This window comes from Numenius arquata, chromosome 3 (assembly GCF_964106895.1).
Source record: "Numenius arquata chromosome 3, bNumArq3.hap1.1, whole genome shotgun sequence".
Classification (NCBI taxonomy): domain Eukaryota; kingdom Metazoa; phylum Chordata; class Aves; order Charadriiformes; family Scolopacidae; genus Numenius; species Numenius arquata.
Window position 1 is genome coordinate 6,121,711 of NC_133578.1, and position 25,991 is coordinate 6,147,701.

General features: G+C 35.1%; 1 protein-coding gene across 1 annotated transcript in view; it reads left to right on the forward strand.

The window, feature by feature from the left end:
* Nucleotides 1-25,991, forward strand: part of LRP1B (LDL receptor related protein 1B) — a 575,621-nt gene that overhangs the window by 360,539 nt on the left and 189,091 nt on the right. The window contains exons 31-35 of the mRNA XM_074145610.1: nucleotides 3-97; nucleotides 5,415-5,564; nucleotides 19,123-19,263; nucleotides 21,469-21,594; nucleotides 23,380-23,511. Coding sequence (XP_074001711.1) covers nucleotides 3-97; nucleotides 5,415-5,564; nucleotides 19,123-19,263; nucleotides 21,469-21,594; nucleotides 23,380-23,511 — 644 coding nt within the window. The remainder of the gene's footprint in view (nucleotides 1-2; nucleotides 98-5,414; nucleotides 5,565-19,122; nucleotides 19,264-21,468; nucleotides 21,595-23,379; nucleotides 23,512-25,991) is intronic.

Consider the following 25,991-nt stretch of genomic DNA (forward strand, 5'->3'; position numbering starts at 1 on the left):
AGTAAGCTGTACTGGACAGATGGAAACACAATCAACATGGCAAACATGGATGGCAGCAACAGCAAAATACTCTTTCAGAATCAAAAAGATCCTGTTGGTAAATACCTTTTTTTCCTGTTTCTTTATTTGTTAGTGCTTAATTATGGACATTATCTTGAAATACTATTTAAGTATACCATGATTTTTTTTCATGGCCTATGTAACAGTGATAAGAACAGGCATAAAGACATGAAAAACACTGATGTACTTTTCTGTTTCACAATTTAAGATATATTTGGCCCATTCTAATTGAAATTTAGGATTTCAGTAGTTATGTAGACTGAAGGTGAAGGAGTACACATCTGTAGCTCTCAATCTTTAGATCATGGGTAAAAAAAAAGGAGAGAGCAGGGTTTTAATAAGTTATGGATATATGTGAGAGGATACTTCGACTGGAAATGTAGAACCTTCCTCGCCAGAATCCCGGCTGCATGATCAAAAGATAGTTTAGGTTATAACTTTTCGCTTACAGAAAAGGGCAACAATTGAAGCATAGGTTTCATATAATGACTTAACCTCAGTTTTAGTATTTCAGAATTAATATAGTTGATGATAAATTACGGCACTTCTGGGGGGAAAAAAAAAAGTTCTCCCTATATGTACTATTTATTTATTTTTGATTCAGGCTTCTTCTTTTGTAACTATTTTTTAGAGAGTTAAAGTGGTTACATCAATTGTTCTTGCCTTATTAATGGCCCGTCAATAGAGTGATTAAATTTTGAAGCATTTATGGGTTTTCATAACTGATTGCATTAAGCAAGCAGAAGCAAAAATGACTTAGTTAAATAATTCAATAAATTTGACATTAGAGGAACACGGCATGCATTTTAGACCTTAAATTCAACGAAGTTGATAGATTTTTATTTGGTAACTCTTTTATTGTTCATTTGATTATTATTTTTTTTATCTATCCACTTGAAGAGACAGTTATCTGTTCATCTGGAGAAAAAGAGAGTGGTAAACCCACTAATTTTAAGGTGAAGCATAAACACATTTAATAATATTACGACAATATTAAGAAGTAAGGCTGTGTGCAAAATTTTGCACTGAATATCCTGTGATCATAGGTCACACAGTCCTAAATTGCAGTCCTTATGTCTGTCATTGAGTTTGTTCTGAGTAGCAGTAGAGCCACTGAACCAAATACATGGTAGAACGGTAAGTCCTCCTTTTATTTTATTTTTATTTTCTGTAAGTATATCAGTGCTGTCAAAGGCTGCATGTGTAAATCCGTGTGGGTTTTGTGATGTTTTTCTTCATGGACACAGAAAGTCTCACTGGTATCAGATGGACTATTCATGCAGTTAAAACATTCCTGTAAGCCTTGTAGGAAGGAATTCGACATATGTTTTTGGTTTTTTCTTTTTTTTTTTTTTAACTTCACCACAGAGATGCAAGTGAGCCAGTTTTTCTTGCTGTATAGTATTGGATTAATTTTTAACACCTTTGAAATCTGATAAGAATTACTTGAAAAAGGTTATATTCCAGATTGAAGGTTCTTATTGCATAATAATGAGACCTATGGCATAACAAGGAGAGTATAGAGATTTGATTGTTTTTTCCCTCCTTCTTGGCAGTCTGAAAATGTGCTTAATCATAAAGTATGTAGTGTGTAGATATATATATGTGTGTATAGATGTAAAGGGAAAACAAATCTTGCACCTGTTTATTGCAGAAAAACTTTTTAATTGGTATGCACCTTGGCTTGGTTTAATTGTCAGTTAGGATGGACATGAAAACGGATTCTGTTGCATGGCTGATGAAAAGTGATCAGATACACTATAGATAAAATGAGTATTAAATTTCCAATGTCAAATTCTAAATTCAAATATATGCAAAATGCCTGTTTTAATGGTTTAAGTTAGTCTTACCATTAGCATCAGACATGCTAATGAGAAGAATAAGAAAACATTGCTGAAGAGCCAGAGAGTAGCAGTCTTAAAACCTTAATTGAATATTTCATTTCTAACTGAGAAACTGTCTTTCTCCATAAGTGAAACTCTAGTTCCTGCAGTGCTAATTTTGAGTATTGGAGGAACAAGGTGAATGATCTGATAAGTGAGTTCACAGGGGGATTACTTCAAAAGACAAATACACAGCCTATTAGAGTTGGATGTCCTCATAATTGATGGGGTGCTTCGTTTTCTTGAGAGATAATTTTAGAATTTGAAGAATGAGAGAAAGTTTCCCAATCTGTGACCTGCAGTATCCTCACAGATTTTTTTTGTTTTCTGTTTGAATTCTATCAAAAGGAGGAGACTATTTCAATTAAAATAATTTGTTTTAACACCAAGAGTATGTAGTTTGTAGATTTTGGAAAGTGATAATCTTAGGAAGACAGATTGTTTCTCTTATTTTTATCTTAACTAGTACATACTAGATATGACTTGCTAGTCCATTCTGCAGTTCTAAAAGGCTCACATATAGATTGGCTGAAAAAGCAACTAGTTACTGGAGTTCCATTAAAATGCATTTTTAGGGATTCAGAATTAGTGCTGAATTTTATACTTTGTGAGGATCATTGGTGTCTTGAACTTATTTTCAGTTAAGATGTTTGTTATAATACTCTAAATATACAAACCATTCATCCATTTGATTGTTTTTAAGGAAATGGTTATTATTAAATTGTAGAGTATTGTATTCTTAGTGAGTTTTGAAATAGCTTGGAAAATAACCTTTAAAAACATACTGGATCACTCTCAGCTATATTCAAGTGACTCCATAATTATAGGGGGAGCTGTTGTTTGGGTTCAGTTTGGGTATTTTTTTTCTCTGTGGTTTTGTTTGTTTGTTTTTTGTTTTTTTTTTTTACAAAATAGACTTCAGTCCTTTCTTCTGAAGAAACTTAGAGTTATTTCTTAAGTATGTATGTGCATTTAGCAGAGAAATAAACCTAAGGATTTCCTTATTTTAGGCACTGTTTCTTCAGCTGAAATGTGATCAGACATAAACAGTCACTAAGGTGTTAAACGTGAACAAAAATTCCAAATGCTGTCCCTTTAATTCATCTAAGCTGTAATACAACATCCAACACTTAATTGATTTAGGTAGTAAGAATGAATCCCATCTTTAATGTTCTTGGAACACACAGTTCCCTTAAGCATCCTCTGCCTTTTAGAGAACATTTGCACAGGTAAACATAAAGTTAGAGGAACATTCATTATTTAAACATTAAGTATACGAAAAATACTATCAAGGGTCATTTCCTTGAATTCCACCAATGCACCAAATTAAAATATCAAACTTGATTTTCTGGCAGTGGAAGCTAAGATCTCATTACATATGTGGCTTTAAGGTTGGTACCTCGGTGTATGATTGCTGGAATAACCTTTCTGATATACTTTTTAAATAGTGGCGTATTTCTGGAAGTTTGAGTAAGGAAATTGGAAAATGCATGTGAAAACATTGTGGCCTAAGGCAGGGTAATGTTTTGTTGTTTTTTTTTTTTTAAACCCAACGGAATACTCTGAGAGCAATATTTTACAATGCATGTGTTCAGGTTGACTTTGGCAGCTGGGGCATAAGGTGTAAACCCGTCACCCACACTAGAATGCAGCATGAGTATCTGTGATGCTTATGGCTAGTAATTCACCCATTTTCATTAGTGAAAACAGGGTAATTCCTGAAAAAAATCTCAATAAACATGCTCTGCCTACATTAGAAATAATATCTTTTTTTTGAAGGTTGGTAACAGGTGGAATAACACAACAGAAAAATACTTTGGGAAGAAAAATGTGGTAGACCTGGGTAGAAAGAGATAGGAATGTTATTTCTGTCAGTCGCTGCTGTGTAATTGGAATACCCATGTGTAGAAACACCAGTTTAATACTTGGAGAAGTAGAAAAGCTGACAAGATAACATTGTAATTGCTGTGTAGATTGCATTCACAGCAACCCCATAAATAGATCTGTCTCGGTGAAATGGGTGAGCATCTGACTGGCGTTCGGGAGTTACGGGGAATAACAAGTGCTGTCTCTCGGAGTGAGGAAACCTTTATGCTCGTGTATTACCTTTGTAACCCAGAGCAAGGCTTATCCATATTCCCAGGAATGTTTCCTGTGCTAGGCCTAAGTACCACATGTGTGGCTCGTCTCCGAGGTCTGTGGCATCATCTTTTCCCCTGTGGGCGATGCTTGTTGTACAAGCATGAAAACACGTGTGCGCAGAGATGCTGTAAGATCCGTCCCTCCTGAAGGCACTGCTCACCATCCTTATCCTCTCTGGAGCGTGTGTTATTTTTCTTCTGGGTGACACACTTGCGGAGAGGGGAAAAAAAAACCATCAGTAACTGTAAAGGAACTGGAAAGTTGTTTTTGAAAAGCTTAGAAAGCAGACACCTTTTGGCCTACTATATCAAATGTGTGTAGAAATGTAGTGGCATGGCCAGCCGTAAGTACCGCAGCATGTGGCACTGCATTCTCCTGGCATGTCTGGGAAAATAGATCTGGCTTTCCCCAGAGTAGCAGTTTACAGGATGGAAGAACTACTGTACAGTATCAAGAGGTTGACCTATGGACTGAAATACAGTGGGTTTTGGCAACTTGCTGCTGGAAACCTAACACGAGTTCTGGGAAAAGTCTAGTACCAAAGCAAATTATTACGGCATGTATTGTCACCATGCCAAGCGTATTTCACTGTGGAAAATCTCCTGCTACAATTATTTGAACATTTTTAAAGGATTATAGAAGTCTGAAGTACATTGTCCTCTTAGTTCTTTGCTCTTACTTTCAGAAAATTATATGCTTTGTTTGCTTAGTAGGTTATTTTCAAGAATTTTTATTTCCACACTTCTCTTCCTTCTAACTCCAAAGAACTAATTGTGAGGTCAGTTTGCTGTAAAGCAAAATTAAAATTAATACTATAAATTGATTGAGAACTAGTATTATGTTTTGGTATTTCAGCGTTCTAAACAGAAGGCAGTGCATGAAAGGAGAGAACAGACTTTTCCTAGTTCTGAATCACAAAAAGTAGCTTGTTTTCTAAGTCTTTGTGTATTCATAATTTTAGAATATAAATGATGGCTTCTGGTTCGCGTTTAGTAGTAGTTAATGACCTCACTTAGGACCTCAGTTCATTCAAATCATTGTTCATTGCCAGATAATACTCTTTCATTGGTCTGTCACTGATTGATTTCTGTAGATGGTAGGAGAAATAAGAGGCAGAAATCTTTTTAAAAGCATGTTTTTTTCAATGTGAGTGGCCAAGTTAGTTTGGTTTTCTCGACTGTTTTTTTTCAAAGTTTGAGTGGATAGATAACATGATTATGTGTGTGTATACATATATTTCTTAAATACACTTTTATTATGAAAGCATCTTAACACTAAATGTATATTATCTATTCGAGCCACAGTTAAAGTTATATGTGTTAATTACAGGTTTATCGATAGATTATGGGGAGAACAAACTTTACTGGATCAGTTCAGGAAATGGAACCATAAATAGATGCAACTTGGATGGTGGTAATCTTGAAATAATAGAGTCAATGAAAGAAGACTTAACAAAAGCCACAGCTTTAACCATTATGGGTAAGTCCAGCAGTAATAACTTAGTTTATAGATGATTTGAAGCTAATTAATTATGAAATATCAAAAGCTTGGTGAAGCTATTGTTGCTTTAATGTAAATAATACATAAAGTACATTCACTAATGAGACTGTTTTGTTTGTGAAAAACATTTTTATATTTCATTGAACAGTTAGTTTACAAATCTGTATTACAAGAATATGGTTCTAAATATAGTCTTGCACATATATACACAGGATGAAGGTAACAGACTGATGACATTTGCTATAGTTACTTGTAAGGCATGTTGGAAGGAGGTGCGTGGTGCTGTTTATTACAGAGAATTACCTATGACTTGTTTCTTCTGCTGCTCACTTCTTTCTAGTATAGAAATCATAGAATCATCTAATCTGGAAGGGACCTTTAAGATCATCAAGTCCCACCGTTTACCTAACACTGCCAAGTCCACCACTAAACCATGTCCCTCAGCACAACATCTACGTGTCTCTTAAATATCTCCAGGGCTGGTGATTCAACCACTTCCCTGGGCAGCCTGTGCCAATGTTTGACAACCCTTTTGGTGAAGAATTTTTTTTCTGAATATCCAACCTAAACCTCCCCTGGCACAACTTGAAGCCATTACCTCTTGTGCTACGTAAATTCAGGATAGCTCTAGTTAGCGGGATTAGTTTACACTTTGTGAAGATTTCTTTGGGTTGTGAATTGGTGATTGCTGATTTGGATAAATTGACGATTTGGATTTTCAGATGTCTGCTAATGTTTCGTGTGTTAAATTGGTTAAAAACAAGTTCTGTTTTTTATGCTTTGCAGATTAGAAATGTTTAAAGACATAAATTATCAAAAAAAAAAAATCAAAAGAAGAATGGTAACATAAGGAAAAATTCCTAAAAAATTCAAGAAGTCTTTAAGTAGCAGACTGATGAATATTGTGGTAATATTGGTTCGAAATGACTGTTTCTCATATACATCTTCAGCTCTTGGCCCCTGCTGGAGCTAGGATACAATGTGTTAAAAAATTCCAGTCGGCCTCAGAACCTAGTGATTTATATTATTCTAGAGAGAACTTTAGAGCTTTCCACATTTCCTCCAAATGCTTTGCTTACCTCTATTCCAGTTCAATTAAAAGTTACTTGTATTTATCTTGGATGTTCCCCAAGAAGTTCAGTTGATAAGTAAACTTTTGTTGGCATAGTCGACTCATCAACGGCCAGAGTCTTTTTATGAAATAGTTTATTTGATTGATTAACTACATAATGTACATATAGTTGGTGTGCTTGTGAAAGTTATGCTAAATGAACTCCAAAGACTTTATACACATGGTGTAAATCAAGTCATATTTTAAAGTAGCAACTGCTACAATAGTTTTATTATACACATAATTGGCTAGTATTGAACTCTAAATGCTGTCAAAATCTGTTCGAAGGGAATGTTTTTATATATGCATTCATAAACAAAAGGAAGTTTTCTGTCAGAAGGAGTCATGAATGTTAATACAGAAAAATTGGCTTTTGTTGATTTGATTGTGACTAGAAATAGAATGAATTGATGACCTTTACTTTAGGGAGCTATTGAAAGTCTTTAATATGAGATGCTGTAAAGAGTGTTTGGTCACACTGTCCCTCAGATGCCTGTGGCATCAAGTCTTCATCTGTGATTCACAGAAGCTACAACAGTGATGATCCATCTGGGATATTGAATAAAGAGTTTATAGCTATCATTTAAAGAAGAGTGTTTCCTGCTTGTTTGCATGAAAGTAGTTGAATTTTTGCAGATGTGGAGATGCGAGAATTTCTGCTGCGTAGTTTTTAAACATATGTAAATAGCTAATATTCCTAGTTTGGGATGCTTTGTTTTTATGGGTGATGACAATTCTTCCTACTCAAAATGGGTAAACAAAACTTACAATGTGTTTGGGTGTTTCTGTTTCTTTTGCTTCTGGGTTTTGTCTTTTGGAGCCATAGCTGTAATAAATGACATTGCAGCCATAGCTGCAATATGACATTGCTGTATGATTCCGTACATAAATCTGTTGGAGAAAAGCGCAAACAAATACAGTTTTATAAACAGTACTCTATGCACTGATTGAAAAACATGAAAAGTTTCTGTATTCCTTTCTCCAGTATGTTTTTATATTGTGGAACATATTGTAGTAACATAAATGCCATCTATTTTCCTGAAGTGCTGGTGGCTTTACATCAGCTTCTTATAGTCAGGCTTTCGTTCATGTAAAATGGATCAGAATAGAAAATCCAATGCGATACGAAGCAAGATGAGAGATCTGTAATTGATAAATGACCATGACTAATATATAAATAAAGAAGAATTAGTAATTTGTTCTAATGTAAGATTTTACATGGTAGTGTGAGAAAATTTAGTACCCCTGTTGATCTGTTTGCCTGCAAGTTTAATAGGAAGTTTTAGCAGATGAATCACACTAATCTCAATGTTTATTGCATCATTTTTGGTCCATTTCATACATTTTCTTCACTGCTTTTATCTAAAAATACAGTAAATACATAAAAACCAAGATAAGCTGGAATGTTTCTTCTCTGTGTATGTACTAAGGTAACTTTTGTTGTTGTTTGAATTCATCAGTGACCGAAAAGAGAACAGATATGGTATCTGTGCCCAAACTCTTAGCTGTTTTGTGGCATTGATGCTCCACTCAGTGCTACAGAGTCCTGTAGGCTTCTACTGTCTTCTCATTTTTCTGTCTTTCACATTTAGTGTCTCCTCAGGTAAAAGCAGTATTTTGGAAAGCTTATATTTTTTGTTGCTTTATTTTAAGTACATGATCTTGTCGTATTTGTTGGGTTATGTTTCCTCTGAGGCAGAAAGAGGAGATAGAGTTGGGTATTTTGAGACTCCTTTTGTACAGTAGTCTCACCAGGTCATATGTGGGTCACTTGTTGTTGATCATCAGAACCTTTACTGATCTGAAGAGCTAAACCAAGGAAATGGTGGAGGGAACCTCAGTGGATTGAGGGGACAGGATAATGTGATCTGAGATAGCCCTGGTTCCCATGCCCCCTGTCCCCCGCCAAGGGCAGGTGCACTGGGGGAGAAAGGATTGTCAGAAAAATTGCTGAATTTCTAATAAATTTACTATACCAGTGATCTTTTCTAGCACCTCAGTCCTTCTTGCTTCTGAAAATGTTTCAAGCTGTTTGAGAAGCATTTCTTTACTAGCGTCTTTCTCAGCCATCAGAGTCTCCTTGTCAGAAAGCAGGAGCTCCCAGAGACACCTGAGGACAATCCAGTAGTCTGCATGAAGAGCATGTCTTCCATTCATTGGACGGCCTTTTGCACAGAAAACTAATGGCTCTTTTGACAGTTTTCCATGTTTTTTGATGTATCTTAGAGTTTATGTTCTAGAAGATTTTCCAGAGCTATAAGAAACTAATGGCTGACAGAGGCTTGGCCCAAGAATGACTTCTTTCTTGCTTTGGTAATCCCTGTGGTGTTCTGATATCTCCATGTTATCTTGATCTGTGATTCTGTGAATTTCAAAATGGGAAAAGAAATGAGATGCAGTCAGGCACTCCATGGTTATGTACTGTGAGATGAACTCCGTAAATAGTGCCAGCTCAGTCAGTAAAGTTTTGGTTTGCTTTTTAATGTAACTTATGGAGTAGTTCAGAGCTTCACCAGGCAATGCCAAATACCTCTCCCCTCTAGTACCACTCGTCAATCTCCTCATTGCTTGTCCTTCATTGCTTTCACTTCCTCTATTTTAGTGTTGCAGTTTAGCCATTGTAAACTGTTTGGAAGTTCCCACTACTGTTTCAGATATTTACTGTTTAGTCTTTTCCAGACTGTTTAACATTTTTCTGCTATTGTATCCTGTAGTGGGAGGTAATGATAACTTTAGCAAACAAGTTGGTGCCAAAGTGACTCTCAGGTTTATCCTTGGGTGAAATGGAAACAAGTTGTACAATTCACGTCTTTCTGTGGTTTGGTTCTTTCATTTACTGGTTTTCTACTCATTAGTGTTAGTCAACTTTCTTTTTCCATATGCTGAGCTCCAAAATTCCTAGTCTTTTCATGCCTGCTTCTGCTACATGTTTTTGAGCATGATAGAGATGGGATGAAAATTATATTCCATTTGAAAGTAAAGCATTTGAATATGTACAAAATCACTATTTTTGCCATGCCTACAAAAATTTCTTTTCACTGTTGCCATTCTGTATTACAAAGATGTTTCTATAAATCCATGATGAAGTCATATTTGCTTTTCTACTTTTCTCACTCTTTCTCCAAATATACATTCACGGTGTGAAATGTCAGTGGATGCAACATCAGTCATTTTTAGTTTACCATTTACCATAACCATTTTATTTACCATTCAAAAATGCCTGTGAATGCTTTGTTTAGTACCTCCCGCTGCTCATTGTCTTGCATTTGGTGAACAGTAATTTCCTTCAGCTACTATATTAACTCTTCATTTTATTTTGTTCAAAAAAACTCTGAAGTTTCTTCTGGTCTTTTAGAAGCTTATCTAATTCACAGCACCCTATGCTCTGCATAATTTTCAACACCTACTACTGACACCATTTCCAAATTGATAACAAATACATCCGCTGTTTTGGAAACTCAGTATCTTCCACGTGACAGAATGTCTGATTTTCCTATACGGTACAGTGATACTCTTTTCAACATTAAGAAAATGCTTCCTATACTTGTGTTAAAGTTTGAGTTTAATATATCATTTTCAGCATCTGATTTTTGCAATTTTACTGGTAGCCAGTGTCCTAGTGTAATCAAATTATATAGAAGTATTTGGCATTCTGCATGAAGTCTCATTCCTGCCTTCCAGGTTGCCTAATGAAAATGGTGAGAACTAGATGTATTTCTGGATTGATGAGCAGAGTCATTATATTACAAGATTTGGATTACATGGGAACTTGCAGCAACATCTGATACATTTCCAGACTGGCATATTCTTTCTTGAATGACATATGGCTCTGAATCATAAACTGAGCGTTGCTAGAAAAGTATTGATTAGTTACTGTAAGTTTGTCGCTGAGAAGAAAAAGATATTGAAGGCTCCTGTCAGCAGTTTTAGTGGAGGTGATTGATTGGATTTTGTATCAGGTCCTCCCATAAGCACAGTTTACACAAAATCACAAAATTTGGCTCATTTCACTACAATATAGGAATAGGATGTAGATTGTATAATGAGGATACAATTTGTTGCGCCTTGGTGATTTTATTAAAAAAATACTTACAATAGAAACCTCAAAGGAAATATTCCGTGATGCTAAGTAGTAGCATTTTCTAGTTGTTTTTTACTAGTATACAATAGATTAGCTTCATGAAGTGAATGATTCTATTATAGAACTGCTATTTCTGTTGAAATTCATGTAAAAAAAAATACAATCAGCAATACAACAAAATCAGACATATATATTAACTTTTCAATGGAAGTGCAGATATTAGAACAAAGTCTTTTGAACACAAACTGCATGTAATGCTGTCATCAAGGTGTATTTTCAAACAATCAAAATAAACAGTAACAATTACAATATTTCATTTTAGACAGAAAATGTGGGTTCATATTACTAAAATATTTTCACGCTGCCATTTCCTGTCATCATATGGTTAAATAAAATATTGGTTATTTGATTTTTGTTTTATCCTAAATAAAGTTTCAAAATTCTCACCAGAAGGCATTTCTAGGAACTCAAATGGTGGGAGCTGTGACTTTGCTGGATGTGATTGCAAAGTGAAGGGGGCTGCTTAGATCAGGAAACTTCAAATACGTACACCTTAATTTTCCAAGTCATCAGTCTTCTAATTGCCGTAACACCATTCATTACATTAGCATTAATATATGAAATATATCTAGGCAATTTGCCCGCTTCTAAGTACAGTACATAGTTGTCTTCCATAAATACTCAAGCCACCATTAATGAAAACTAATGGCCCATCAAAATTTGCATTCAGAGTACTGCTTGAAATCTCCAAAGGACTGTCCACAATGCTGGTGTAGCAATTTTGGGCATCTGAAATTGCTATTTCCCAATATGTTGCTGCACTTAATGCTAATTACCCAACAAAATGGATAAATACAACAATTTTAATGTATATCATAACCCAGTTTCAGTAACAAGATTGTAATTAGTGTCAAACAACACTCTTGTTAGCATAATCAAGCAAATAAATAATTTCAGTTTGATATTTAAAGGTTTCCAATAACGTTATTTCTCCCCTAGTTTGTGAAAGTAAGTTTTCTTTATGCTACAGTCAAGTCATTTTGTATAATCATCTAGTATATTTTACAATGAATATAGAAATTAATTCATCCTAATACTAGAACTCACAGATGACTTATCTACTGAGAGAATATACCAGTAATGCAGAGAGAAATAGTCCAAAAGAATTATGGTCAAAAATAGCTGTGTAACACATTGGGGGTTTTGGGGTGTGAGACTGGGGTGTGACATATACTGGCCACCCAGCAGTTTCTGAGCAATTAAAACCTGTATTCTTTAGGTCTTAGGGCGTAACTGGCCAGCTGTGACCGGTTGATGTTTTGTGGCAGGTAGTCGTAAGAGGTTTGTCCTCAAGATATCTGCACTTCAGAATTTGTGGGTTGTTTATTTGGTTTAGTTTTGGTTTTGTTTGGGATTGGATTTGTATTTTTTATTGGGTTTTGGGTTGGGTTTTGGGGGAGACTTTTTTGGTTAATGTCCTTGTCAGGATTTGCATGAATTTCATTTTAAATTTTCAGGTTGTATTTCTCATTTAGCTCCCCATACTGTGTCCATATCTCTATCTAAAACTTGTAGTACACCATGTAAAGCCTCTATGTAAAATAAGAATAAATGCTAATTCAGTAAGATTTTGTAAGTTCTATTTTCAATGAAATGTTTATCCAGGTGTCATCTTAACAAGGATGGAAGAGGAAGTTAAAAGAATAATTACGAAGTGTATTTTGAGTATTCACTGGTGATTTGTCCTTTTTAAGGGTGTATGTGGCGTAGGAAACTACTCACCCTCTGTGTTCACGGTCAAGTACTTCAAGGGCTAGTAATGAGTTTATGCTGTGATGATTTCTGTTTCTTGTGTTGTGAAGGGAGGGAAAGAAGAACCTTGTGATCTGACAGGTCTGACACCACTGATGGAAATTGTCTAGAATACCGTTAACAGTGTATATGAAAGCAGCAATAGTCTCGTTTAGTAGCTCAGGAAGCAAAAGAGATATATGATGGAACATTCAGTTGATTTTGTAGAAATGGTTTTGCTCGATACTAATACTAAAGGGGAGAAAGGAAACTGTGGTGTAGTTAATTGTTGGTAATTGAACTGCTTGATTAAGCACATGCCATGCCTTCATTTGTTGGTAAAAGAATACAGAAAGTTGGCTATTTGGGGTGTTTGTTTCCTTTCCCTAAAGAGACAGGCAAGTCAGCAGATTGCAATTTTGGGAGCTGCTGAAACCATAGCCAAGTGTGAGGTTTTCCACAAAATACTAAAGAAATGCCTGAAAGTGTTTGATTGCTTCTTTGAAAAACACCAAAACTGTGGTTTGCTTCCTTCCTGTACTCCAGACTGAAGAAAAAAAGTCCTCTATGGCTGGGTTTGGATATGTTAAACATCAAGTTGTACTGTGCTATGTGCAAGACAGCAGCCATTACCTGAATTATTTAATGGGCTTTTCTGATTCATGAGGAAAGAGGTGATTTGAAGACTGAAATCACTTCTTCACATACAATCATTTAATTGAAAAAGTTAGCCTAAACTTTAGGATATATAATTTATTATTGTGGGACGTAATCTCACAGAGGTAAAAAAGAGGCAAATTCCTATGATTTCGCTTGTGGATTATATCACACAATCACTTTTACATTATTTTCTCACATCTGTCTTTCTGTTATAATTCACACCATCAAAATTGAGCACGGGAATTTCTTGTTCTAAGGATTATTGGATAAAAAGCATCATGAGATGCAAGCTACTATTAACAGATTGATATTGCAGAATAATCTTTTCACTCTGTTTATTCTGCCACCTTTGGATGTGTAGGATGATAGATTTCCTTTGTATTTTACACAGATTTCATTGGAGAGTTCGATTTGTTTCTCCAAGTCTTTATATTCAGAATATTTTTGTTCTATAGATTGTTGTCTTATCATATACCTGTGAAGACTACTCAGTAAATGCTTTTTTCCTTGATATTTTCAGAGTGCTGTAACTTTTTACAGTTATTGCAATAGAAATTATTTTTCAGATCTGCAACTTTCATCATGAAACACTCAACTGGCTGGCTCTATAAATCAGTTATTTAAATATTAAAACTGCAGCATAGGCAACAATTAATTTAACTGAAAAGAAAATGAACTAGAAATTAAGCTAATATACAACATCTGCTGGAAAGGCAGTGTTCCTGAAGTTTAAAAGTTTTTTTTTTTTGATTTTTTACTTCTGGTTCATCTACAGTAATAAGTTTTTGTGTCTGAAATGAAAATGCTGATGCTGTTAAACTCCCAATTATACAGACTTACCCCATTTAATTATTTCATTTAAGATGTATAAAAGATACATAACTATTTGGAGGAAAAAAGGCAACGTTCATACTTTTTTCTTCATGTAGAACATTGCTGTGAGATTGTATTTCACAGTAATGAATACTTTAAATGTAGTCATGAGTGAAATGTTAACTCACTGCAAAGCAATAGTTTGTTAGTAATTTAGCATGTGATACTGCCCATATAAGGCCATTTACATTGTTCCAGTTTGAAAATACATGTGACAAATTGAAGAAAAAGTTGAATTCTAATTGCCACTATAATTTTCTTTCTTTTTTTTTTTTTTCTGTTGTTGTTCCTTTCATGGTTAAATTTAACATTCGTATGAAAACTGCATTGTGTTGCCCTTGAGACTATTGATCAGATCTAGGTCTGAGGCAATATGGTATTGAAATGTTAGCTAATTCAGTTTGTTTGAAATAGTTGCTTTTCCAAAAGGCTGAGAGCAGGGGGCAGTTGTTTGCACTTATTTTTATACTGCTGTGTTAACTGAGAGAATATAACAGAGATGAGCTAATGAAACCTTGTTTCTTTACTGAGACTTCCTAGAAGGCTGGTAACAGAACTACATTTTGATTGATTAAATTTTCCTAAAAAAATAGCTTAAATTTCTTTATAATATAGGAAAAATATAAGCTGTGGATCATCAGAAGTATGATTTTAAATTCATAAGAGTGAGCTACAGAGTGTTGACCAGTCTCTAAGGTGATCAACTAGACTAAGTCAGGAGAAAAGGATAACCCACAATGAGCCTGGAGGAGGTCATTGTTCTCTTTAAGTCTTGGGACTTAGTGACTTAAGTCTTAAGGACTCAGGTAGGGTGTTCTGGTATTCAAGGAAAATGAGAAACCAGGCACTGTGAAATCTATTAAGGACTGGGAAACTTAACCTGTCAACGTGGGATGCTGAGGCCATCCCATCACAGATCTGTGTCTACTCTAGGGACGGTGAGGACTAATGTGTAAGGACTTGAAATCAGAAGATTGGCTGTGGTTTCTGTGTCAGTGTTTGCTTGTTAGTTCATTGAAGTTTGAGTTAGCTATCAAAGCTGTTCAAAAATATATTCTGATGCATTGGGAGGTAGAGTCTGCTTTTCTTTTTTTCATGATTTCTTAGTTATTTATTATAATTGGGTTTTAATGAAAAATGTTTTTCAGCATTACAAGCAATTTTGTTCACTTGTGAAAATGAATTTCTTCCCTCGAGTGAAGTCAGTAGAATTTCCATAAATAACTAGACATTTTAATTTAGGTTTTTCTGTGGAAGTAGCCTCAAATCAGCAGTTGCTGCCACAAGAGTGGAACTGATGAAGACTGCTTTCATGTGTCCTGCATCTTAATAATACAGTACCTTCAGCTTCTCTTAATAACCTTCTCCCTATAATAGCTCCAGTGCTATACCCCACATCTTCTTTCAACCTAAGACCTCACCCAAGTTTCTCTTCTGCCCAACAGATGTCTCTACTGCAAGCACTTGTAGAGCCAGTAGACTTGTAGACTCTAGAGCGGGATGCAGTACTCCAGATGGGGCCTCAATCAACCACGACATGCTTTTGTGACTTGCCAAAACTGAAAAAACCCCAACCTTGAACTTTCACATATGCAGGCACCAGCATTGCACACTCGAGGTGGAATCATTTGTTTCATGCAAACTAACATATTCTACATAAATACCTTCCATGAGGTAAATGGTAACGGTTCAGGTTAGAGGAAACTAAAGAATGCACTGAAATTGCAAAGGTGTATTCCTAAAAGGAAAGCAAACTTTTGTCAGATCCAAAAGAATTATAAACATAGTAATGATGCTTACTGTCTAATTTTAACAGACTAAACACTTGAGAACTTAAACTTGCTTCCAGAAGAACTCAGCTAATTCATAGTGACTGAATGTTCACAGTGAAGAGCTCCTTACCTAACCAAAGCAAAGTCTTTCAGCTCTTTTTCCCTTATAACACCATATTTTCATGTTTATCATAATTAATTTCAGCCTGTTTGTTCCCATTATTCATCAAGCTCAATGGTTCTGGAAGAAAAGCAAATCCTTTCCTATCCAAGGACAGCAGTGCTTTCCTTTCTGGGGGAGACTGAAACACAGAGCATACGGGACATACAGAAAACACTTAGCCAATGCTAACTCCTAATGTCATCCTTCAGTCATTGCATAAAAGCATTACTTCAGCGAAGAACTTCCTGATGGTTCTAGCAAATCCAATGCCAAGCACTGACAGCTAATTCTATCAAGCGTAATGGGAACAACTTTTCATAGTAGAGGCGTGAGATAGTTATCAAATAATAGCAGAAGTATTTCAAACCTCAGGAAAAATCAACACACAGAGCTAACACACCCTTTGTCAAAATACAGATTTCCTTTTGAAGTGACACCAAGAACATGCACGTGCCATACTTCCCTGAGGAACTCAAAAGCCACGCCGTACAAAATCTAGTCTGAGCAAGTCCCAGTACTCTGCCAGAGAGCAGGATGACTGACTGGTTGAGTCCCTTCTGTTTGCTGGCAGGCAGATGGCCACGCAGCACATGTGCTGGCCAGCATCTCGCTTCATGTGGGACTCCAGAGTGGCAACACCCCATGCTTTGTTTTGACACAGAGAAGATGGGGAACAGAGTGGAAAGAAAAAAGGAAAATTTAAGGAATATGTGAAGAAAATGGGGTATTGCGATAGCAAATTGTGGAACACAGGAAGGACATGGACCTGTTGGAGTGGGTCCAATGGGTGACCATGAGGATCATCAGAGGGCTGGAGCACCTCTACTATGAAGACAGGCTGAGAGAGTTGGGGTTGTTCAGCCTGGAGAAGAGAAGGCTCCAGAGGGACCTTATATAGCCCCTTCCAGTACTTAAAGGGAGCCTACAGGAGAAATGGAGAGAGGCTCTTTATCAGGGAGGGTAGTGATAGGACAAGGGGTAATGGTTTTAAACTGAAAGAGGGGAGATTTAGATTAGATATTAGGAAGAAATTCTTTCCTGTGAGGGTGGTGAGACACTGGAACAGGTTGCCCAGGGAAGCTGTGGATGCCTCATCACTGGAAGTGTTCAAGGCCACGCTGGATGGGGCTTTGGCAACCTGGTCTAGTTGGAGGCGTCCCTGTCCATGGCGCGGGGCGGGGGGGTTGGTACTCGATGATCTTTAAGGTCCCTTCCAACCCCAACCAGTCTATGATTCTATGATTTCAGTACCTTTTATTCTCAAATTGTGGTAGTCTCAGATGTGATATAGGGATGAGCAGTCCTTTGACACCGCTGGCTCATGACACCTGACTCTGGTCCCTGACAGTATGGCCATTACGAGTAGCAGTGCAGTACTACAGAGCTTTTCCATCGTCACCCCAGCTTCTTCAGAAAATCATTGACAGGGTGTAGCTGTTGTAGAAAGCAGTTCTAAGATCTTGATGTCATCCTTCAGAGTTACAGTAAAGCTAATAAACATGGCCTTTTATGTGCGTAGGGGTATAAAGAAATACCAGGAGAATGAAGGGCGTTTGCAGATTTCTTCTGATTTTCCCTTATTTTAACCTAGTCTGTCTTTCAAGCCTTAGCAGTAGGGAATACAGATTTCTATGAGAGCTACTGTGAAGATTTTCAAACACCTATATTTAATATTCTTTTCTTCTGTTTGCTTTATTTCTTCTTGCTGTATTTCCTGATAGGTCGTCTTTGCTTTTTCCTTTTTGCTTTGTTGTTGTGACTTATTTTATTGCCCATTTATACAATATCAAGGGATGGTATGAAATATGAAATATTCAAAATCTGGTAGGATTACCACCCCAATATTGATTTAAGGCAAAGTGGTAAAGATTATTACCTCAAAGAAATTATAAACCATTGACACTGAGACATCTTACTAGCTGTTATTAGTTGAATAAAAGACTAGCAAACTCTTTAACTGAAGAGGCACTTCGATTAATTCCAGCAGGTAATGAGTCAAAGTCTCAAAATTGCAAACTGATAAGACTGATAAGTGTTGTATATTTCTGAACACAACTAAAGCAGAGTCTAATATTGATATTTAAACTACGTTAATGAGGCTTCAAAAATAACATTTTCCTGAAGTGACGTGATGTATAGTTTTCAGTTTCTTGAAATTTCTTTAAAATTGCTTGTCTTAATGGACTGTTGTTTAAATTGCTATGAAGATTATCTTTACATTAATACTGATGTTTGTATGTTAATTTCTTTTTTAATGAAAATTTACGTGCCACAGTAACTAATATGGCCATGACAATACGACCAAGCTTAGCATTTCTATCCCTGTGTCACTTAGAATTCTGTCTCATTTTAAGTGAAATCTTTATAGCTCAAGTCACTTCAAATCCGACCCTTGAAAAATGTTGCATATACTGAAATTGTGCGTCAAGTGAGAATTCTGTCAGGAATTTTTGACAAGTCCTACATACTATGATTCAAGTATTCTGCGTGTGGATTGACAAGGATGGTTTGAAGTTTTATGCTAGTATGAGCACTGCAGGTCTCATTTTTTTTCTGTTATTTTAAAATCTTTTGTAAATTATGATGGAACGATTACTATTCGTGTAACTTGGTAATTTTGAAAATTTTAAGACAGTAACAAAATCCTTTATTATTTTTATGGTAATTGTCATACTTATTAATTTGAACACTTGAGCAATAAAAAACTGGAACCAAGGTTCCTCTCATCTCTACGTACACAATGAATGGATAGAGCAAAGTTTGAGAACAATCCCTGTGTGGTAGTAGTATATGATCTGTGAAAAAGGTTTTGTAACTTACAGATATAAATTGGCAATTCAGTTTTTGCACTGAATTGAAAATTTTTGAAAAATGTGTGAAAACCTATCGCCTAGAGAGAAAAAAAGTAAATTTATAAATCCAATATTTGTGGTTTAAAATAAAAAAATACATAATTTTTTTCTTTGAGAAATTTTCCTTAAAATTGATCTGAGAATTAACCTCAAAAGCTTTTTCCCACCTTAGGAGGCAAACATATGTAATTTGATAGTGATCCTCTTAATTTTTAAAACTTGAAAATTTTACAGATAAAAAGCTTTGGTGGGCAGACCAGAACTTAGCTCAGATCGGTACTTGTAACAAAAAAGATGGAAGAAACCCAACTGTCCTGCGAAACAAAACTTCAGGTGTTGTACATATGAAAGTGTATGATAAAGCAGCACAACAAGGTATGTTAAATTTTAAGCATATTTAACCAACTTTTAGACTGTTGTATCTTTTCCCATGTTATTCTCTAAATGTGGCTAGAACAAAAGAATATATCTTTCACTGTAATTCAATGATAAAGTAATACAAAATATTTTCTTATTCAATAAATTACTAACTCTAATAGGAAAATTTATTTAGAATATCTGCCTGATATATTTTATCAGATGTTTTCTGAAGCTTACACTATAGTGAAGTTTGAGAGAATCTAAGTTTAAAATTTTTAGTAAAAAAAAAACCAAAACAGTTTGTGTGTGAACCTCATCTCAATTTATTGAACTTGAAGGAGAGAATTCATTAGTATTCTTAATTATCTATTTGTAGTTTAATTCATCTAGATTGACAGAAGTGACAGTAGTATAAATCAAAAGTGCGACAGGAGAAAAATAGGGGAATACTGCTAATACTGCCAAAATTTAGTTGGCAAAGTGGGAGCTAAGATAATATGAAAAAATGTAATCTGGGGTCATACACGGTTTTATGAATTTGGAGATCAAAGATGAAGACATTTGGGAGATTCTTTAGAAAGAGATTATTTCTGACTCCGGCTGCTTTCAAAGTGTTGAGGGTTGCACTGAAAGTGATGAGGATGGGATCTCCGTGAAACAAATTATTTAATTCTGCAGGGAAGCTTCTGAAAGAACACAGGATGGAGCTAAACTGCCCGATATGTGATGGACAATAAGTAGTCTATGTACGGAGAACATTACTTCAGTTCCATATCGAGCACTGCTGGGAACACTTGCCATTTTTACCTAATCTAGGAAGCACCAAAGGTTTTTTGCCAATCTTGCCCTTAGTTTTCAATGTGGTGGAACAGCATGTAATAAAAATTTAGGCATTCAGTAATGTTTCTCTCATTTTAAAATGCTTGAATTCCCTACCATGGAGACACACAGATGGAGCCTCACGAGTGCCCAGATATTAGCAATATCTGGTGTCTGTGGCATTTATATATGTCTTCCATTGTAAAAAATCAAGAAAAGGAACAGCTCTGGCTTTTTGTATTACTGAGCTTTAACAGTAACGAGAGCCCTGAAGTTGTGTAGTGAAATGTCACCTTGCTGATCTGTATTTTGAGAGAGCAATGTAAGGCTTTTGGATATAAGAATTAAACATTGTAGATGGGATTCAGCTTTATGCTTGCACTTTTTTTTTTTTTTTTTTTTGTTTAAAGAATCTGTGCGTATTTTGTATGCATCTTGCATTTCACTAAATCAAAGCAACATGAGAGCAAATGTGATGAGGACACTTACCGATTTCTCTGATACAAGTCTGGCATCCTAGATTTTATTTTTCTTTACTCTACAATTTGTCCCTTTGAGGATACCTGAGGCTTTGAAACCTCACCTGTCTTTTCCATTTGTATGGTTGGATCGTTAGAAAACATCTATGATTTTAGATGAAGAATTGCTTTCTACTTCAAAATTGGGAATGCAAAAATAAATGTGACAAGTAGAGCTATGATTCATATGGACTTGGTAACTTCTAATCAACTAATTCATTGAATGTCTCAGTAGACTTACATGTTCACGAAGCTTCAAATATCTGAGATGTGTTTATTGTGCTGTGTATTGTGTTTATTGTAAATCTTATTAAAAAGTGTTCATCTGTTCCTTAAAAGGAAACGTTGTCTTAATTAAGAAGTAGGAGTATGGATCTGTGAGATCACATTGGAGCATATCTTAAATATACTAAACAAATAGTGGTTCATGAAGATAGGAGGTTAATGTAATGTTTGATGAATTATTACAATATGACTAATGATTTTCTCATGGTCTAGAATAATATATGACTTCTAGACTAATGTCAGTGAGCTTTCAGCATTGCTACTCACAGACTTAATGCAGTATTTTCAGTTTTATCATATGCTTTGACTTTCAAATAGGCATATTGTCCTTCAGAAAATTGAGTTATTTAAAAAAAAAAAATATTCTGAGGAAAAAACCCACTACTCTAAGTGCGCAGATAAAATACTGTAGAATGAAACCTGGAAGAGTCTATGACTAGTACCTTACCTGAAATATTTTATGCACATCTCAATTTTTCAAAGACTTGAGCTGAACAAAATTTGATTTTGGTAATATTAATAAATTGATGCCAACATTCATTTTCAGTCAGGATTTCACTGTTCAAATTTTATTTCCTCTTGTCCCATCGTTTTATAGGTAGTAATTCCTGTCAGTTAAACAATGGTGGATGCTCCCAGCTTTGTTTACCAACATCAGAAACCACCAGGACTTGTGTGTGTACAATAGGCTACAACCTTCAAAAAAACCGCATGGCATGCAAAGGTAAGTGGCTTTCAATACTTTCAACTAACTTCAGTTTTATGGAAACACTGTAATGAGTAAATAAACTTTCTTTCTTAATTTTAAGTTAAATAACCATACTTAATATGATTCATTAAAGCGGTAACAGAGAAATGTCTGTTGTAGTTAGGAAAGACTTTAAATTTAGCTTTTTATTTGTTTATATCTGCATAGCTTTTTGTGGAAACTCTGAGGAATTTTGGTTGGTTTTTTTTTTTTTTTTTTAATGTAGACAGAAAAGCAAACTATCTGAGCCATCGTTAGTAGCACTATAAATATGTAAAAAATCAAAACACAGCTTACATCCAAAGTCTTACTTTTTACTTGAATAATACCAAAGAGCCTTATGGTCAAGGTGCCTTAGAGTTGTATAAATTTAATATTGTTTATTAATTCCTATGAGGGATTGCTGCCATATAATAATAGTAGAGTGTACGTGGAAGCAGAATTAAGCAACATAAATGTGGCTTTTCTACTTCATTGCTTTTCATATGTGACAATAATACATTCTTAACATTATTTATTTCTTTTTAAAATAGTAATTTTTACTTTTACAATTACTTTTTCAGATATTTATAACTTTCAGTTGTGGGTTAAGGTAAAAGAGGTGGATGTTTTGTATTTGAAATATAACTAGACATAAAGAAGGAATATACTACTTTCTAGATTATAGTAGCTTTTTATGATTAAATTTTCCTTTAGTTAAAAAGAGTTCATGAGTCAAATACATTTTTATTCTGTCTTGAAAATTCATGGAAAAAAACTGACAAGTACTGTTCTGTACATATATACTTATTTACCATTGTTATTTTCATTTTCTTCCTGAAGAAAATTTTATAATTCTCTACCTGAAACTTTTTAATCTATATTCTTAGGGTCTTCTACTAGCTAGCTCTTTACAAAGAATGAAAGTTTCAAAGAATTGGTGTGAATAAAAAAAAAAAAAAAAGCTTTTTTGTGTATGGTAGTTAAAATTCTTCAATAATACTAATTACGTATCATCATGCTACTTAATTGCCCTTAAACTTAGCAAGTATATTAATATCTGAACAGATTAGGGCAACAAAGTATTTCTTCTAATTTTGGTAGTCAACAGTTAGGTGTGATTCATCTCGACTGGGGATGACTACATAGCAAGACCTTCAGACAGTAGAATTTCTTCCTACTTAATAGAAATAGGTGCATCTGGAGTGTGATTAATCTAACAGGAAAGTAGACATCTAAAATGAATCAGCTGCTTTGTTCACTAAAGCTCTGTGGTTCTCTCTATTGTCTGCAAAGGAAGTGTGCGTGACTAGATGAGGGGAGATAATACCCATGCCTCAAAAGACAATTTACAATCTTGAGTCCTGCTTTAAAAATTGTTTTTAAAATTGTCTCTTGCTGAATATGTACAGAAAGTGCAGACGTGCACTGAAAATATTCTTAAATTTCTCATAATTCAAAGACATTTTCTTCTTAAGTTTTAAGAAGTTTTCTTCTTAAGTTTCTTAAGTTTAAGTTTTTCATAACTGGTAATTGCTTAATTATAAGGCGATGCTTGAAATGGATAGTGATTTCCTTCTCGTTTTAAGAGTGCATTTATCATTGACTTAGAAATACACCATAATAATTCATGGATGTTTCTTCAAAGAGATGGAGTTATCATTCTGGAAAACCATGGAGCAGTATTGGAAAACTATGTCTAGTGTTTGTTAATTCCTCAAGTCTTATTAATTAGCAAAGTCTCCTCTTTGCTCTCATTGGCTATTTTATTTTTCTCCATAGGTATTGAATCATTTCTTATGTATTCTGTTCATGAAGGAATTAGAGGAATTCCTCTGGACCCAAATGATAAAATGGATGCTTTAATGCCTATATCTGGAACTTCATTTGCTGTGGGCATAGACTTCCATGCAGGTAAATATATGTGTAGTTTACTGCATGTATGGTAAATATTGTATAATATTCTTTTGAATGAAATAAGCCCCCAGTTTTCAAACCTTCTAAGTAGCTACAAGTGTAGTTAAAGGAATTGGAAGTTGTGTGTTACAGTGTTAACCTCTAGCTATTCATTATTTATAGTAAATAGCAAAAAATATGCCTATGCAGATCACATTAAGAGTACTATCTGCTATTTTTCAGTGTAGGCATCATGGAGAACTTGAGTAGGAAACTTGTGGGTTTACAGGAAGTGGGCATAAATCTATAGGAAAACGGGTTTCATTAGGTCCTTTTTCATAGGAAAAAAGCTTGTTCCTGTCATGACATTTTTTCCACTGAATTTTCTTAGTCTTGTGAATGGTACCGAGCAGGCGGGTTTGACAACTGAGCGCGATAGTTTTCTTTCTGTCTGGTGAAGCTCAGCTGCTTCAATGCAGTCCACAAGCCAACCCTCTCTCTCTTTCTTCCTTTTGGGAGCAGATGCTCTAACAGCCTGAAGAACAGGCTTATGTACACTATGTACCTTTTCAGTGGAGTGTATGAATAGGAAACTGGTTTTAGTTTAGGTATCCTCACAAATTTCCTCTGGATTCGGGGGTTTCCATTTTACATACACGTGAAAGAAGGTGGAAAGAAATTAAGGATCAGATCCTGAAAAGTAATTGGATACATCTCCCATTGGTACTAAATGCTCTCTGAATATCTTCAGACATTAGGAATTTTTGATTACTTTACAGAAAATAAGAAATCTGTGACCAAGTAGTGACCTGAAAACATCTTGTATATCTCCATATTTTTAACCCATTAGGTCTTTGACCAGCCTTCCTTCTAAACTGATTTTCTCATGAGCTGTTTTTGTTCCCCATTGAGTTTACAAACTAGCAGTTTAGAAAAAACATTTTAAGTTACTTGTGTTATATACATATAGACATTGGCTTCCTGACACATACAATTATTTTGTCATACTCCGTTGTTTTTCATTTTGAAATAAATTCTGCCTGGGAATTCAGCACTGAGAGAGCCTAAGTTTTTGCTTAAGTATATGTTAATATATGGCTTCATATTAGAAATAGACAATTTCCTCCTTGTTGTTTGATTACTTCATCACACACAAATATCACTAAACTTTTATTAACAGGTTAGGAGTTAAATTCGCTGAAGTGTTCTCTTCTTTTGGCCTGCATTCTTCACTGATGCTCTTGCACCTCTACTCTGCCCAGCAACATTCCAAGTTCACTCAGCCTTTTACAGTGCCTTCGTACTTGTATATTTTGCTTTCAAATCAGTGACAGCTAATGTTCAGAGCTTTCATTATATCGTAGGTATAGTTCAGTCACAGTCTGCTGAGACATAAAAGCCAGTGCCTTTATACACATATCTTAGATGGGAAAGACTCTGATACAGCTGATTTCATCTGTTCCTGGAAAGATACAGGATGATAGAGAAGTGGTAGCTGTGCTTGCTTGTGACAGAGAGTACTAAGACAATGTGATTGGATTTTCCGGGGATTATATGTTTTATTTTAGCATACTTACCGTAAAAAGATATAAATTTTGAATTCATGTCTTGCAAGCTTTACAAAGTTATGATGTACAATATAGAAATCTGAAATTTGACCTTTTAGTTCTAAAATACTGATAATAGGATTTTATTGGGGATTTTGCATCTTGTGTTTTCTTTGGTTTGGGGATTATTTCTTTTAGTGTAGTCTACTTATAGGATATGCTAATTCCTACTTTAGAGAGCTTGCTTTGGACTTCACTAGTCAATATCGAATATTTTGGAAGAATAAGAAGCATGTACTAAATTTTGGAAAAGTGTGATTTGAGGAAGGATGAAATTGAGTGAGGTTCGCCACTTGTGTACAGGGAACATGGATACAATTGATAGTGACAAATGCATTGCTCAACATGAATGTAAATCTTCTGTAGCAGTGAAATCACAAGGGGATGCTGTCTTATGAAAAGTTAAGAGTTCAGTTTTCAAGAGCATTTCATCTTAAAAAGCAGTTGTTTTTCTCATTTTGTTATTTTCTGAATTCATTCCTAAAACCTTTGATGATCAAATATGATTCAGAAGGCAAGCAGAGGTACTTCCAGATTTCACCTTGTTTTGTTTTTTTTTTCCCCCCTTAGTGACTATTGCTTGCGTTTCATTCTTAATCATGAAACGTTCCCAAATTCTGATCTACTCTCAGTAATGTTTACGCACGCAGAGTGGCTAAAATACATTAACATATGCTTGTAGTATAGCATATCATAGTTAAAAGACGTAAAGTAATATTTTTTGCAGACATGAAAGAGCTAGAAGATGAATGTACCTTTTTTCTCCCTATGTCTTGATACTTCTAAATTCTCATAAAAGAACTACTAGAGTAGTTTTGACCTTTGGACCTTTTCAGAGGTTGTTCAGAGTGGGGCTGCCAGTGTTATTTCAGACATAGGTTAATAAAACTG